Genomic DNA, 14,496 nt, shown 5'->3' on the forward strand with positions numbered 1-14,496 from the left:
TTATAGAAAGGCTATCAACATTCCTGAAAGGCAAAGTGAGTTGGTACAAAATTCAACAACTGTGTTCAGTACTGGGCTACAGGTGATGAGAATATGATTCCAATTTCTTCACACTTCTCAGGTCACTGAAGACAAATTCTATGATATAGAACAATGTAATTTAAACACACAAATAAGTGAAAATGGAGATATTGTGATAAAAGCACTTTGTACAGTTACATAAGGTTAAATTTTTATTGTCACAAGCTATGATTTGGAAATAAGGTAACAACAGCAAAACAGAAAGAAAAAGAGAAGAAAAGAAAAGAGAGAAGGCATTTCTTCCTTCTGTCAAAACAATTTATCCAGTATCTTCTCTGTGCCCTTCATGGTTCTTATTCATACTACAGTGAATAAGACAGGCAATGTCCCTGACCTTCTGGACCCTACATTTAGGCTCTGAGACAGTCGATAAATACCCAAATAGATACATACAGTTCGGTGGTGAGAGCAATGGAGACAAGAGTGTAAGAGGGCATTTTGGGAGCTGCTATTTTGGATAGGGAGTCCAGGAAGTCCTCTCAGAGGAAGTGTGTTTGGATAGAGACCCCAAAGATCAGAAGGATTAAGTCATGTTAGCACAAAAAGAGCACTCCACGTGGAGGAAAGGGCAAGTGATTAGCATGTTCAAGGATCACCAAGAAGCCAGTGTGGTTGAAGCAGATTGAAAAAGATGGAGAGTGGAAGGAGGTTGGAGAGATAGCTCAGAACTAGATCAGTTAGGGACATTTCTAAAATACTCTAAGTAAATGGGAGTTGGCTAACTTCTATCCACTTATTAATTTTCTTACTCATTAATTCCCTCAGCCATATTAAGTACTTATCATATGCCGGACAACGTGCTAGGAATTGAGTAAACAGTGGTGAGCAAAACTGACACCGTTGATGTGTATAGTAGAATGAGGAAGTACACAGGTGATTTGTAATTACACATTTTTATAAACGTTGTAAAGAAAAGAACAGTGTCTGAAAAGAATAGCAGTGGAGATCAGGAAAGCTTTTAAGATAGAAAAAACTGCTACTAGATGAATTTTAGAACTGTGTTTTGTGACCTTTTTAAATAGAAAATCTTTGTATTGTAAACTGGAATAAATTAGCATAAACAGAAAAGTGTGCTCTTGGACAACCCAGACTATTAGACTCTCCAGGATGTGAGAATCCACTAGGCTGAAAGAATCCATAGCCCAGTACTCTTGTGCCCAATTCCTGGCAAAACAGTTACAAAACTTGAAGCAGAGAGAACAGTATGTACAGCAGCCCTGAATCAGTAACTGTTTTTTCTCTAGTACAGGTATACTTTAAACAAACTTAATATGTAAAAAATCAATGTTAAAACAAAAGATAAATATTTTGCATTACAAAGGGATTCTTAACTTTGAAGAGTCACAAGGGGATTTATTTAAGTAATAAGTTCCCCTAATGCCTTTTAAATTATTCAATTTACAGTCATTTGATTTACATACAACCTTTCAGGAGTACATTTGTTGTAGAAAGTGTAGCACTCCTGCAATAAATATTCTCCTTGATCAACTACACTTCTGAGCTTCAGTCATCCGCTCAGTGGCACATCACATGGATATACTGCATATCTTATGCAACTGACACTTTGGTGTTTGCAAGCGACTATAGTCGTGTATTTTACAACACAAAATTTACACCAAAAATTAGAGAAATTTCTCTTGTGTATTACTTCTAATTGTATCACCCTAACACTTAAAATCTTGGAAGTGACATATAATTAATGAGAACACCTGGGATATATCCATACATGCGAAGTAGAGAGCTGTGAACCCAGTGAAGTGATTAGTGTAGACAACTCAAATGGGTAATTAAACATTCAAACTCTCTTTACTCTCATGGCAAGCGTTTCCTACTGTCCTAAAGCAAGATATTTGCTTTAGTTTCAATTTCTATTAATCAGCAAAGACATAAACATGGGAAAGAATGGAAACATCAGAACCTGTTCATTAATGATATTATTAGCTGTGCTATTTGGTTTAAGCTCTATAAACTATTTGTCAGAGGGAACAGTGCTCTAGGTGGAGCTTCAGAAATACAGAGCATAGAAAAGATAAAAAGGAAAACGTTCCCCCACTGCAACAAGCACAGTTAACGTTGATCGATGTTTATTCAAGCTTACTATGTTATGTTAGGCACGCTGTTAAATACATTACATAGATATTTAAATTTAATTCTTATACAGCTCAGTGAACAAGGTATTGTTGTTTCCATTTTTCAGATAAGGGACCCGAAGCTTGAAAAGTTTATATCCCAGATTGAAAGAGGTCAGATCCAAACCTTGTACTGGATTTCAGAAATTTAACAAATATAACTTGGACACCCACTCTGGGTGAAACCTGGGAATTTAAATGTGAACAATTAAGTGGTATCCTTGCTTTTATGAACATTCCACCCCACTGAGTTGGAAATATGAGGTAATGTTCGGTAGAAGTGGCTTAAGGCTCAGTAACACCTCTTCATTTGCAAATGAGTTTAGAAAAACAAACTTTTTATTCTAATCAATGAATTTATTTAGCATCTTGATTCAATTGTCTACCAAGACAAACTGCCTTAGGGAGTACATCAGTTAAATGCTTTTGGATACAAGTAACAGAAAATTCTGCCCACACTGCCTTCAACACAAATAGGAATTTGTTAGTTCAAATGACTGAAATATCTTTAGGTAATTATGACTTCAGGAGAATTTTTATGTGGCAGTTCAAGTGATTTATATATGCTTATTCATTCATTTCTTTGAAAAATAGTTGGGAACACTTAGAAATGTGCCAAGTGCTATTCCAGGCACTAGAAATACTGCAATTAACAAAACAAAGTCTTTCACTTCTTGGGGCTTACATATGAGGAGGCATGCAGAAAATTAAAAAAATGCAGTGATAAGTAAAGGTTGTGGTAAGTGCCATGAAGAAAAATATCTCAGGATACGGGAATGATGGGAACTACTATTTATGAGGGTGGCATTTGAATTAAGCGATGAGGCATAATGGAAATAGGAAGTGGAATGGTATTTGGATCGTATAATGTGACTCAAGATACAAGATTCTACTCAGAAAATACACCCATGACTCATTTTCATACCCAGGCAGCTTCAAAATAACCATTTTACTATAAAAGAATAATTAAACTCTAAATTGCAGAACTGACATTATAAAACAAAGGAATAAAACAAAACAAAACAAAACAAAACCTAACTGTGGCCATGGCAATTAGTCACCTTTAGTGGAAAATAGAAGCTATGTTGATTAACTGCTGAGTGGACATGACAATCTTAATCTCTTCGAGTCTCATTTACTTATAAAAAGGAGATGAGAATAGTTATTTGTAGGGTTATTGTGCAGATTACATGAGATAAAGTAGCTCTGGCACTTGGCACAGTGCTCAATAAATGGTGGCTGTTATTACGATGAAGATGTAACTGCAGATTCCATTTTCCCAAGACTCAATAATCTCATATATACTTTGCTTATAATCCAAAAGCAAGTACAGTTATACTTTTTTGTTTTCTTATTGATTTGGGGGTGGGGGAGGGAAGTCTAAAATAGTTGAGATTCTCGATTAAAGCATTTCGGAAGTATTTTTGAACCATGCAAGAAAAATATCTGTGATAATGCTAACATCTTTTACCTCTGGAATAATTTTGTTTGAGTGCTCTATGGTTTATGGCTGTACACATATTTCCATTCCAACTATTCAGGTATTTCCTATGAAATGTCTAGAAAAGCGACTCTCTACCCATGCAGTGCATCAGAAAAAAACTGCTATGTTTTGAAAATACAGAATCGTGGACTCTACCTCAGAGGTCCTGAATTAGAATCTTTAGGGGAGAGACTTGGAAATTTAGATTCTTTAAAACTTTCTGGATAATCCTGATGTACAGCCAGGGTTGAGGATCATTGGTATAGAACATTCTTTTAGGGCCCTTAAATCCTACTGAGGAATAATTTTATGTAGAACAAAACTGTGGTCCTTAACTTGAACTGAGCTTAAAGTACTTTTTAAATTTTAAATCTTAAGCTTGGATAAATGAGTCATTTAAGGAACTATCAATTGTGTTAAAATGACAGTCTTAGAGAGCAATATGGCCCCTAACCAAAGTGTTTTCCTAATTATCAAAATTTTTCTATTATTTAGAAGAGCACTTCAATTTAATACCCAGATTGCTAGCTCATGATTAGGCCAAACGAGCAACAATTTACACAAACATTTCCCCTTTATATTATTTCTATATCTTCCACTGTAACTCTGGGTGTTCATATGTACCTTGGATAACAGTGTCAGTGAAATGACAATGGAGAATTTGAATTCGATTCAGTGGAAATGGATGCTGAATTTATCTTATTATTTAAGATGTGTGCCAGAGCATCCCTGAGGATACAGAGCAGGCTCAGTGGCTCATGTCTTAGTTAGAAGTACTGCATTTAAACTCCCCACTTCTACTGGTACCTTTTTATAAATATTTTTCAAGCCCATTCTTCCAGACTTGTTTTCATCTCCTGCTCTCACTGTGAAGTCATTCAGAATTGAAGGAATATTCTCTTTTCATTAAAATTATAAGCTATGTGACTTTCAACCTATTTGGAAAGTGTATTCTTACCTATTTTGTATAGATTATTTAAAAATAACAGTTCTGGGATTCTTTGTGGGAAAAAATGTTTTTATTAGAAATGGTACGAGCACTGCGACTTTAATGTGATTTTATAAACTCAGCTCAGAACTATATTTTGTTTCCCTTGGTAACCTTTACATTGATAGAACTCAGATAACAGGGTACGTTTGGACTTTTTCCTTTGACTAGAAATAGGAAGGTAGACACTTAACATTTCTTAACCACATACTTCATGGATACATTTTCATATTAACTGTTACTACAGAATTGGTTAGGCCCTAAGAAATCTTTTGGGCAAGATTCACCTTCCATCATGGAGGATGTGGGCATCATATTAAATTCAAGTCAGTCAATCACACAGGGTTGTGTAGAAACAATGAAATTAATGCAATTTTCATGAAATTCTAGTAAAAAATATAATTTTCACCAGTGTATTTTAAGTCTTTGTGTATCCAAGTTTAGGCAAAAAGTAGATAACACAAAAAATTAAAAAATTAAGCTAACAGTTAGAGATTTTTTCACAAAAGAAGCTCCACAGAATTAACAGAAATGAAAACCAAATTTTAAAAAATCAAAGCATATTAAAAAGTATAAAGAAATACATAAAATAAAATATTGTCATTTTGTATTTATACTAATATTTGAAAGGCCAGTGCAATTTATATTTAATTTAGTAATTTTTCTTCTGTAGAAATGTAAAAAAGTGGCAAATCTTTATAATTCACTGTGTAACTCCTGTATGGTAGAAGTGAAGTTGTGGCTACTTATGTTGTACCCTGAACACTCAACGTGGTAAACAAATGAACAAAAACGACCCCGGGTTCTCTCTCCTAGCTTCTTTGCTCATATTGTGTCATTAACCAAGCCTTTTGGCCTGCATGCAGTGTCGCCCTCTCCAGTAGAAGTGTATATGTATGTATATTCTTGCTTTCTCAAACCAAAATTTTTTTCCATCATTTTTTTCTATGTACTTCAGATTTTTGTTTGCCATTGAACCTATTAAAATATTCCTTTTGAAATATGCATTTTGATATCTGGATTTTTATATAGATGAATACTCATTCTTAAACACAAGCAAATAGCACAAGAACACAACCAATGTCGTCTGTAATTTTGGAATGTTCGCGTGCAACCTTTTTAAAGACTGGTGAGCCACGTGGTTCTGTCATAGAATAATATCCCATCGAAGAAACAGATCCACAGCAAAAGTAAATAAAAATAAATCCTTTTCCTTCTCCGATTTTTCTCTTAAAGGACATTAAATGAAACCCAAATGGCCCAGTGCTGTCTTTATTATCACCTGCTTTCCTCTTCTGACTGCAGCTGCCCTAACTTATGTCTTCTAAACCTCCATAGAAATAAAATTGCCTTTACATCTCTCTCTTTTTTTTTTTAATTCTTTGTCTTATCTCAGTTTTTTTTTTTTTTTTTATGGAAGTTTTTACTTTTTTCTCATGTAGATATTTCTTGCTCTCTAGAGGTGAGAAGCAGTTTTTTTTTTTTTTTTACCATGTCAGATTGTATTAGAGAGATTCTTGTCAGATTGTATTAGAGAAAAACAAATAAATGGCTCACCTTTACATACAATGGCTCTCTAAGATGATCAACAAGAATGCAAGCTTTCTCCTCCCACACAGGATTGAGGTTCTTGTATATTATTTTACTTCTAAAAATTTCTTTTCCTCCAATTTTAAACTTCACGTATGGATCACTTGTCCCTGTTAAAGAGATACAGATTGACTTGTGTTAATCATACCCTTCTATGGAAGCAAGATAATAGCTCATTTTTACACTAGAGGTTCAAGGAAGAAAAGTTAATCAAACCTTATCACATGGGAAAAGAAGGCTTAAGTGATTTTTTTTTAAATTTTTCCTTAAAGCAACAGTAAATCATCATCATCATCATCATCATCATCATCATCATCATTATCCTGGAATTAATACTGTTATCCTGTGCTGGTATTTAAAAAACTCTATTGCATGCTCCATGTGTAAATTTAATTCATGTTATAAATGACAGAAATTAATCTAACTTTTCTCTTGGTATCATCTGGTCAACTGTAAAAAGACTGATCCATGATCTTGCCTCATTTAACTAGTTTTAGACATATACGCTGCTAAAATTTTATACTAATTTTATACTAGTCTAATGGGCTTAGGAATATGTGTGTCTCGAATTTGGCTTCAATTTCACCCTTTGTTGCTCAGAAGTTTCCATTTTAGAGTTAGGAAGGGATGGAGGTCTCAGAGGAAGGCATCAGGAGGAAGAGAACAATTGTTTACTAAACAATCTAGAAACTCTGTATCATCCCTTAACACCTTCAGAGCTCTCAAACATGATAAAGAAAATCAGAGCTGTCAAATAAATTGTTCATGGACACACAGCTAGCAAGAGATGGTATTAGGATTCCAGCCAAGGCTATTTGACGCTCATGCCTGTGCTTTTTCTACTATACCTGCAAGAGGGAAGGGCCTTTATATACTTACCTATGTTATATCATTTCTCATTTTGACTGATGAATGAGACCAATCTTGATCTCAATCTTGATCAATGAGTCTATGCTGTTATTTAAGAATTCCTAGAGAAGGTGTATCAGTGACATCGCTAGCAAATCGTTCCAATGTGACAATCTTCATCCTCAGGAAATAATTACTCATATAAGGCCCAACTCCTTTATAATAAAATTTTGTTTAATTTTTCTGTTTTGTGTAAACTGAAGCTATAGTTGATAACTATGGTGTATATGATTTAAAGAAAAATATGAGTGGGGCTCTGAAAACTGTAAGTACCATACAAATGTCAGGTATTACAATTATAATGCTGATCTCCTTAAACTCATTGTCTATATCCCTCCTCAATACTCCACTCACCTCAATGACACGGAAATATCTATGCTAACCATAGGATTGCCTTATAAGATTTTTTTTTAACTTAATAACTTGGGTGCTCTCTCAAAACTCTCCACATTCCCCGAATATCTTGTTTTTTGTTTGCCTAGATATGGGTATAACAATAAAAAAAATTTAAAAAAAAACAAATTTTCCATTGTGAAACTCCCATTTGGACAGATTAATTTTATCAGAATGGTACAAACTTTAAAATTATTTTATGAATATAAATGTAGGCTACTACATGGTAGCCTGCTATAATGCATTTTTTATTGGACTTAATGCAACCAAAATGTTTAATAATTAAAATGGCTATTTTTAACACAGTGGTTCCCAACAAGGGCTGAGGACCCTGGGAATGGAGAGTGTTACAGCACATATATTGAAGGATATTAAAATCCATGTACTCATTTGTATTTTCCCAGTCATGACCTAGGTCAAGTTATGGTCTTTGATTTTTGAAAATCGTCTACACAACTACTACTGCCTGCTAAAATATAATAAGCTCCATAATACCAGAGCACTATTTTTTAAATCTTCACCACTTAGTACAGAATCAGATATATTGTTTGTCCTCAATAAACATTTGGTGACTGATTAAAGGACACAATGGCTTAACAATGGGGGCGGTAGACCTCTCTTCCTGCTGACTTTTGTCACAAGTACTTGGGTATCTAATAGACGTCCCAGCATTAACGTATCCAAAACTTAAGCCCTGATCCTCTCCCCTGCTAAGCCTGCTTCTCCTACAAACTTTGTCCGGTCAGTAATGGCTCCGTTACTTGACATCTGTTCAAGCAAGACACCTGGAAATTACTCTTGATACCTCCTTCTTCTCCATGCTGTGCTTCCAGAACACTACAAAGTCTGATTAATTCTCTTCCAAAATACACTTTGGATCTATATTCTCTGTATCACTCTACTTAAGCCACCATAATGTCTCTGCTGTCCTGCTATAACAATAGCTGCCTACTTGGATACTCTTTATCTTCTGTGTCCCTCTCCATTAATTCTCCATACAGCAGCCAGATCGATTGATTGATTGATTGATATTTTTATTGATTTTATTGGGGTGATATTGGTTAGTAACATTATATAAGTTTCAGGTATACAATTTTATAATACATCATCTGTATATTGCACTGTGTGCTCACCACTCAAAATTTAGTTTCCTTCTGTCACCATATATTTGACCCACCACCACCTTTTCTTCTGGTAACCAGCACACTGTTGTCTGTTTCAATGAGTTTTTGTTTGTTTATTTGTTGCTTTCTGTTTTATATCCTACAGATGAGTGAAATCATATGGTTGTTGTCCTTTTTCCAGGCTGACCTCTTAAAAAAGCAAATTCAATCTTCCCCTTTTTTTCCTTAATACTTCTCAACAACTTTCAACTACACCTACGACAAATCCAAAATATATAACATGGTTTACAGGACTTGTCATTTCTCCAACTTCAATTTTGGCCCCTTACTATGTTCCAGCTCTCTTGTTACTGAGTTATTTTCTGCTTCCAGTCTTTGCATATTCCAGCTAGCCTCTCTGCTTGAAAAGCCGCCTATTCTCTTCTCCTCTTGCCTGGCTGACACTTTATTGTCCTCCAGATCTTAGTTTAACCAATTTCCCATTTGCCCTGAGAATACTCGCTGGCAGCGCTTCCAGCTACAGCATTTACCCTGAGATAATTTACAGATTTCCCCCAAAGTTTGCCACGGAATATCTTGCTTTCATAATTTTTGCATGGCTCTAGTATAGCAATAGTCTTTGGAAACAAATGACATCATTCTATTTATAGCATTCTGTTTTTAGAAGTGGTATTTCCATTTACAAAATATAGTAATTCTCGATTGCTAAAAATGTCAAATCCTAGAAAACGTAACATTCTTATGCATGATGTTAAATTAATTCTGGCAGCGAGCTGCACTTTCCCCCGTCTCCCCCCAAATGGGAAAAAGGTTAAATACAATTTGCTCAGGGATGCCTTTCTCAACCTTTGGTCAGAATTAGGGCTCCTTGTTATATTATCTTGGCATTTGCTTTGCAGGACTCATCATTATGTTACCTATAGATTAGTTTGTTGTGTGAATTTTCCCACTCACTATGACTCCCATTAGGGCAAGGCTCTGCCCCAGTGCATGGCACTGTGTCTGGGACAGAGTAGGCGCTCAATAAGTATTTGTTAAATGAATGAGTAAATGAATGATTGTGAATTCACAGTGTATGGAGTACTATTAAATACATCCTCATATCTCTTTGAAGTTGGTGAAAGCATATGTTATCAACCTATACTGCAGGTGGGAAACAACCTGAGATTCAATGTGACTTGCTCCAAATCACAAGTAAGCTAGATAGCAACAACATGGAAGGCAAATTTAGACTTTCAGACTCAAAACATAATGTTCCTTCTAATCAGCTTTTTTAGGAAACCTAGATACACCCACATTTTCCTTCTCTTGCTCTAAAACACCATTGTAGAATTATTACGTAAAGATGCTGAAAAATCATTCAGATACTATAAATAATACTTATATTGACACATAACATATTCTGTCCTATAAAATTCTCACACTTATTTGTTCAATTACCCTGTGTCTCTGTGAGTCTACAACTGTCTCTGGTCTATAGATGAGAGAACTCAGAAAGAAAGGTTAAGTGGCTTGTCCAGGTCAGCCTAGAACTCAAATCTGGAGACCAGTCCAGTAAGTGCTTTTTTTGGCACATCATCACAAAACATTCACCCCTTCAGAGTGTAACAATCCTCTATTTCTTCGATTATCAAAAAGCGTGAATAACTCTTTTACATGAAAAATGAATTTAAAAAATGTGGCCTTGTGTTACTAAACGGTTACTGATATTATCTCACTCTTCAGTATGGCTATTATGTAAAAAGACTGACATAACTTTTAGTAATTTAACACAGAAAGATATACACTCAAAAGTCAATTTTTTTGAGAAGCATTCTGTTTCTTGCTCCTTCTGAGAAACATTTCTTCAACCACTGTATAGCTTAACCATCAAATCCCCTTAGAGCTTGGTACAAATGGTTTCTAGAATCCTGCTGGCTGGTCTGCTAGGTTTTGATGGAAGAACTTAAATTACAAAACGGAACTTAGATCACCCTAGCTAACATTTATTGAACACTTTTTATATCAGATACACCATATCACCTAACAAGCGTATGCATGAGTTCTGGTGTTATCTTGAGTTGGCAGTTGAAGAAACTATAGCATGGAATAAGGTAAGTAAATTCCCCCAAAGTCATACAATTAGGATGCTGACACTTGAACTTAATTGCTACATTAGGCCACCTCCAAGAAGAACATTTTTCAGGCTCGGTGGCATATCCATGATGTAAATTAAGGCTGTAAATAAATAATATGGCCCGAATAAATAATAATCCAGCTAACAAGAGTAGGCCTAAGGGTTAAATGAGGGATTAGAGACAGATTTTCGAGTCTGTGACAGGCACAAAGATCTCAGGGATTGATATGAGAGAGTGAGGCTGTTTTTAGGGACTCTGAAAAGACATTATGATAGCAAAATATTTTACAAACATGTGGCTTTGGCCACAGGGTGACCTGGATTGGAGATGGTAAATATGTTTGCAAATTTTACAGTTATAAGTACAGGAAAAACAGACGCATGTGCACACTTATGGTGAGTCAGTCATCTGGCTTTCCTCACTTTGCTTTGAATTTACTACATTTCTCTCTTTGCAACCATCCCTTAGAGCCCTCTGGGTGCTTTCATTAAAATTTAATAATTTTTTCAAGCTTCTTTAAGAAATTTCTAATTGTTTTTTCAAGTTCTTAATTTAGGGAACCTTTAATGACTTATAGTCCTTAATAGATCAAGACTTTCAGCTTGTGATTCCAATTTAGAGAACTGAAAACATTGTTTTAATTTAGCATCAGTAAAAGATTTATACCTAATTCTCTAATCTATGTTTGACAGTGTTTTTCCAACCTTATCTCATCAAATTATTATCTAGTGATATTAATATGTATTATTTGCTTTTTGAAAAAGAAGTTCTGTGGTCAATTATATTTGGAAAATTATGGTTTAGAACAAAATTAAATAGATTCATTTTCTATAGCCTTTAAATAAGGGAATGACTCTCCCAAGAAGAAGATATGACATGCAGCATTTACCAGGCTTCTTTGACAGTGGGGCCTACTTTTCTTGAGTACATATTTCAAGACTAATAATTCCTGATCTTTCTATGAGAAATGCTACCTTATTAAATTTCATATTTGAGAAATTTTCATATGTTTTAAAGGTTCTTTATTATAATAGATTTTCCAGTGAAATCAAGGAATTATATTATAATAATAGCCCTGACAAGTTCAAGCCACTAACAGGTGGTTAATCTTTAATAAATATATTATACAAAAAAGATTTGTTCGTTGGTTTGGAAAACTAAAAAATTTAATAAATCCATGAGCCTTTGCTGTTTTGTTGCAACACTGAATTCAACCACAAGATGGCACTAACACTTATCAAATTATTTCATGGCCTGTGTTTTGGCTATTCAGATATCTCTATCGGGATAAAAATTATAAACATAAGATATAAGTACCCAGAGACAAGCAGGAAATGATTTATTTTGTCCAGATACTATTTTAAAAGCACATTACAATCAAAAACGATAATTGGTAGAAACTTTAACTCTTTCAGGCAATTAAGGAACTTTTTGTTTAAATGATTTAAGTGTATGCCAGAAGTAATGAGGGCTAATGGAATACTGTGAAAAAGAAACCTCTGTGGCACAAAATAACTGACTCATTTTAAAGAAAGAGAACCCAAATCATAACTTTCTCCTTTATTCACTATTGATGTAATAATTTATAGTAAAGGATTTATCAATTACCCTTTACATGCAAGTATTAAGACATATAGATATATTCAAATAGATGATAAATGTTAAGATTTTAATTTTAGTCTTAATATATAATTTATAAGTATATTAAATAAAATATTTATCGTACTGAAAAAAAAAAAACCTCTATCGCATACATGTGGTGCTCAGGCATTTTCTTGTGCTTTGCTGTTATTTGCTGGACTATGATCCTCATTAAAACATTTTTTTATGGCAATAATGAAATGAAAACAGGCAAACAAATATGGGAGAAAAAATTAGGAAAAATTAATAGATAAAATTCAGACTTATTTATATCATATTCAAGATCAAACTTTCAACATTTATTTTATCAGACAGCATTAACTTCAGAATTTATCTTTAAAAATTAATTATATTATTTTATAATTGTTAATTCTATGATTCAAAATTCTGAAGTATTCTAGACAAAGAGGCTATCAATTGTTATTTCTGTACCCTAAGATCAAATGGTTTAAAGAAGAATTAGATGGTGTGTACAATATTTTTTCATGTAGTAAAGGATTACATGTCCATGCCATAAAACACATATAGAATTTTTTTTGAGTCAGGATACTGATGAGCATTTCAATATTTTATGTTTAGCCTTTAACATAATTTAAATCCAAAATAGAGCTAAACTTTGAATAGGTTTCCTTTTGTGCAGCAGTAAACATAGCAAACACAAGATGGCAGCATTTCCTCCCTTAAAATTGTATTAAAGATATTTAAAATGTAAATAGCCGTCTAATACTGAGTCTCTTGGTTTTCATTTTCAGAACAAATAAGACTCCTGGTTAACAAGTTTAAATCAATTCTTATTTAAACTTAGTATGTAATGAAACAGAAATAGCTGCTCCTATTTCAGAGCCCTATAATTATTCACCAACGGAAATCCTAATCAAAAACAATGACAAATTGAAACTCTATCAGAAGGAGAAGAAAGAAGGAGAAAGAGGAGAAGGAAGGTGTATAGAAGTTTATGTGAACAAACTAACTCCCTCTTTGGAAGTGCCCCCACTTTCTCTCTTTTTGCTTTAACTTCGGCCTAACCGCCCTGGCCAACATACACAGGCCTTGGAGTTGATGGTTAGCTGTGTTCTGTAAGCCTACACAATGTGATCATAAAAATGCCTGTCAGTAGTGCCCAGAAAGGCATAACGACTGAGATAAATATCACACTGGTGTTAGCATCGGTGCTAAGCAATTATCCACCACTAGACAGGCAGGAGCTATGGTTCCCTGCTCTTCCTGCATTCTCTGCCTCATCAATCATTAGTAGTCCAGCCATTCTATAAAACATTTACTGTAACAGCTGTCTAGCAGCAGAGAATAACCTCCACAGAACTGCCAAGGTCATTTGGCTATGCTGACCCTACGTCCTTGTAAGTAAATTTCCCTATAACAAATTCCAATATATTCTGTGGAGTTGCCTGCTTTATTTTTGCTCTTAAGACACTCTAAAGGTTTGGTGGTCACTGTATCTCCACTCCACATTCAGACAGAGGAGAAGGAAGGAAAGAAGAAAAAAAAAAGACAACAAAAGAAAAAAGAGAAGTGAATATAAATCTTAAGTGAAGTCAGTTAAACAGAATTCAAATTTAAGCTGCATCTTCCTGGAGGTATCCAGTTTTTCTACAAACATCGAACTACCTTTGTTGCCCAAATGCAACAGAGAAGGTAACTTTAATGATGTCCCTCACACTTAAAAGAGAGCTATAAAAACAGTGACGTTCAAAGCACACTTAGAGCAACAATTGTCTTAATATATAAATTAATTTTTATTAAGACTTTAAAAATCTTCAAAACAGGTAGAGTAGTTATGTGATAAAATCATTTTCTTAAGCTCTCCCATTCCTTCCTCATTTTTTGTTGGAGAGTTGTAATGCCCTACATTTGAAATATTACATAGGCTAAGTAACTAACTATATTAAAATTCAAATGCAAGAGGTTTATAATTGCATGTGGCTTAATGTAATAAAAGTAAATTAATACTTTTTTCCATAATGAAGAATATGAGTATTCCAGAGATTTTTAAATTTCTGGGTAATGACATTACCATGATACA

At 34.2% G+C, this 14,496-nt stretch overlaps 1 protein-coding gene across 12 annotated transcripts in view; it reads right to left on the reverse strand.

The window, feature by feature from the left end:
- Window positions 1-14,496, reverse strand: part of MCTP1 (multiple C2 and transmembrane domain containing 1) — a 464,000-nt gene that overhangs the window by 228,714 nt on the left and 220,790 nt on the right. For all 12 annotated transcript variants that reach the window (XM_023523311.1, XM_023523308.1, XM_023523343.1 and 9 more), the window contains one exon: window positions 6,239-6,381. In XM_023523311.1, the coding sequence (XP_023379079.1) occupies window positions 6,239-6,381 (143 nt within the window). The remainder of the gene's footprint in view (window positions 1-6,238; window positions 6,382-14,496) is intronic.

The sequence above is a fragment of the Pteropus vampyrus genome, unplaced genomic scaffold (genome assembly GCF_000151845.1).
Source record: "Pteropus vampyrus isolate Shadow unplaced genomic scaffold, Pvam_2.0 Scaffold11, whole genome shotgun sequence".
NCBI lineage: Eukaryota > Metazoa > Chordata > Mammalia > Chiroptera > Pteropodidae > Pteropus > Pteropus vampyrus.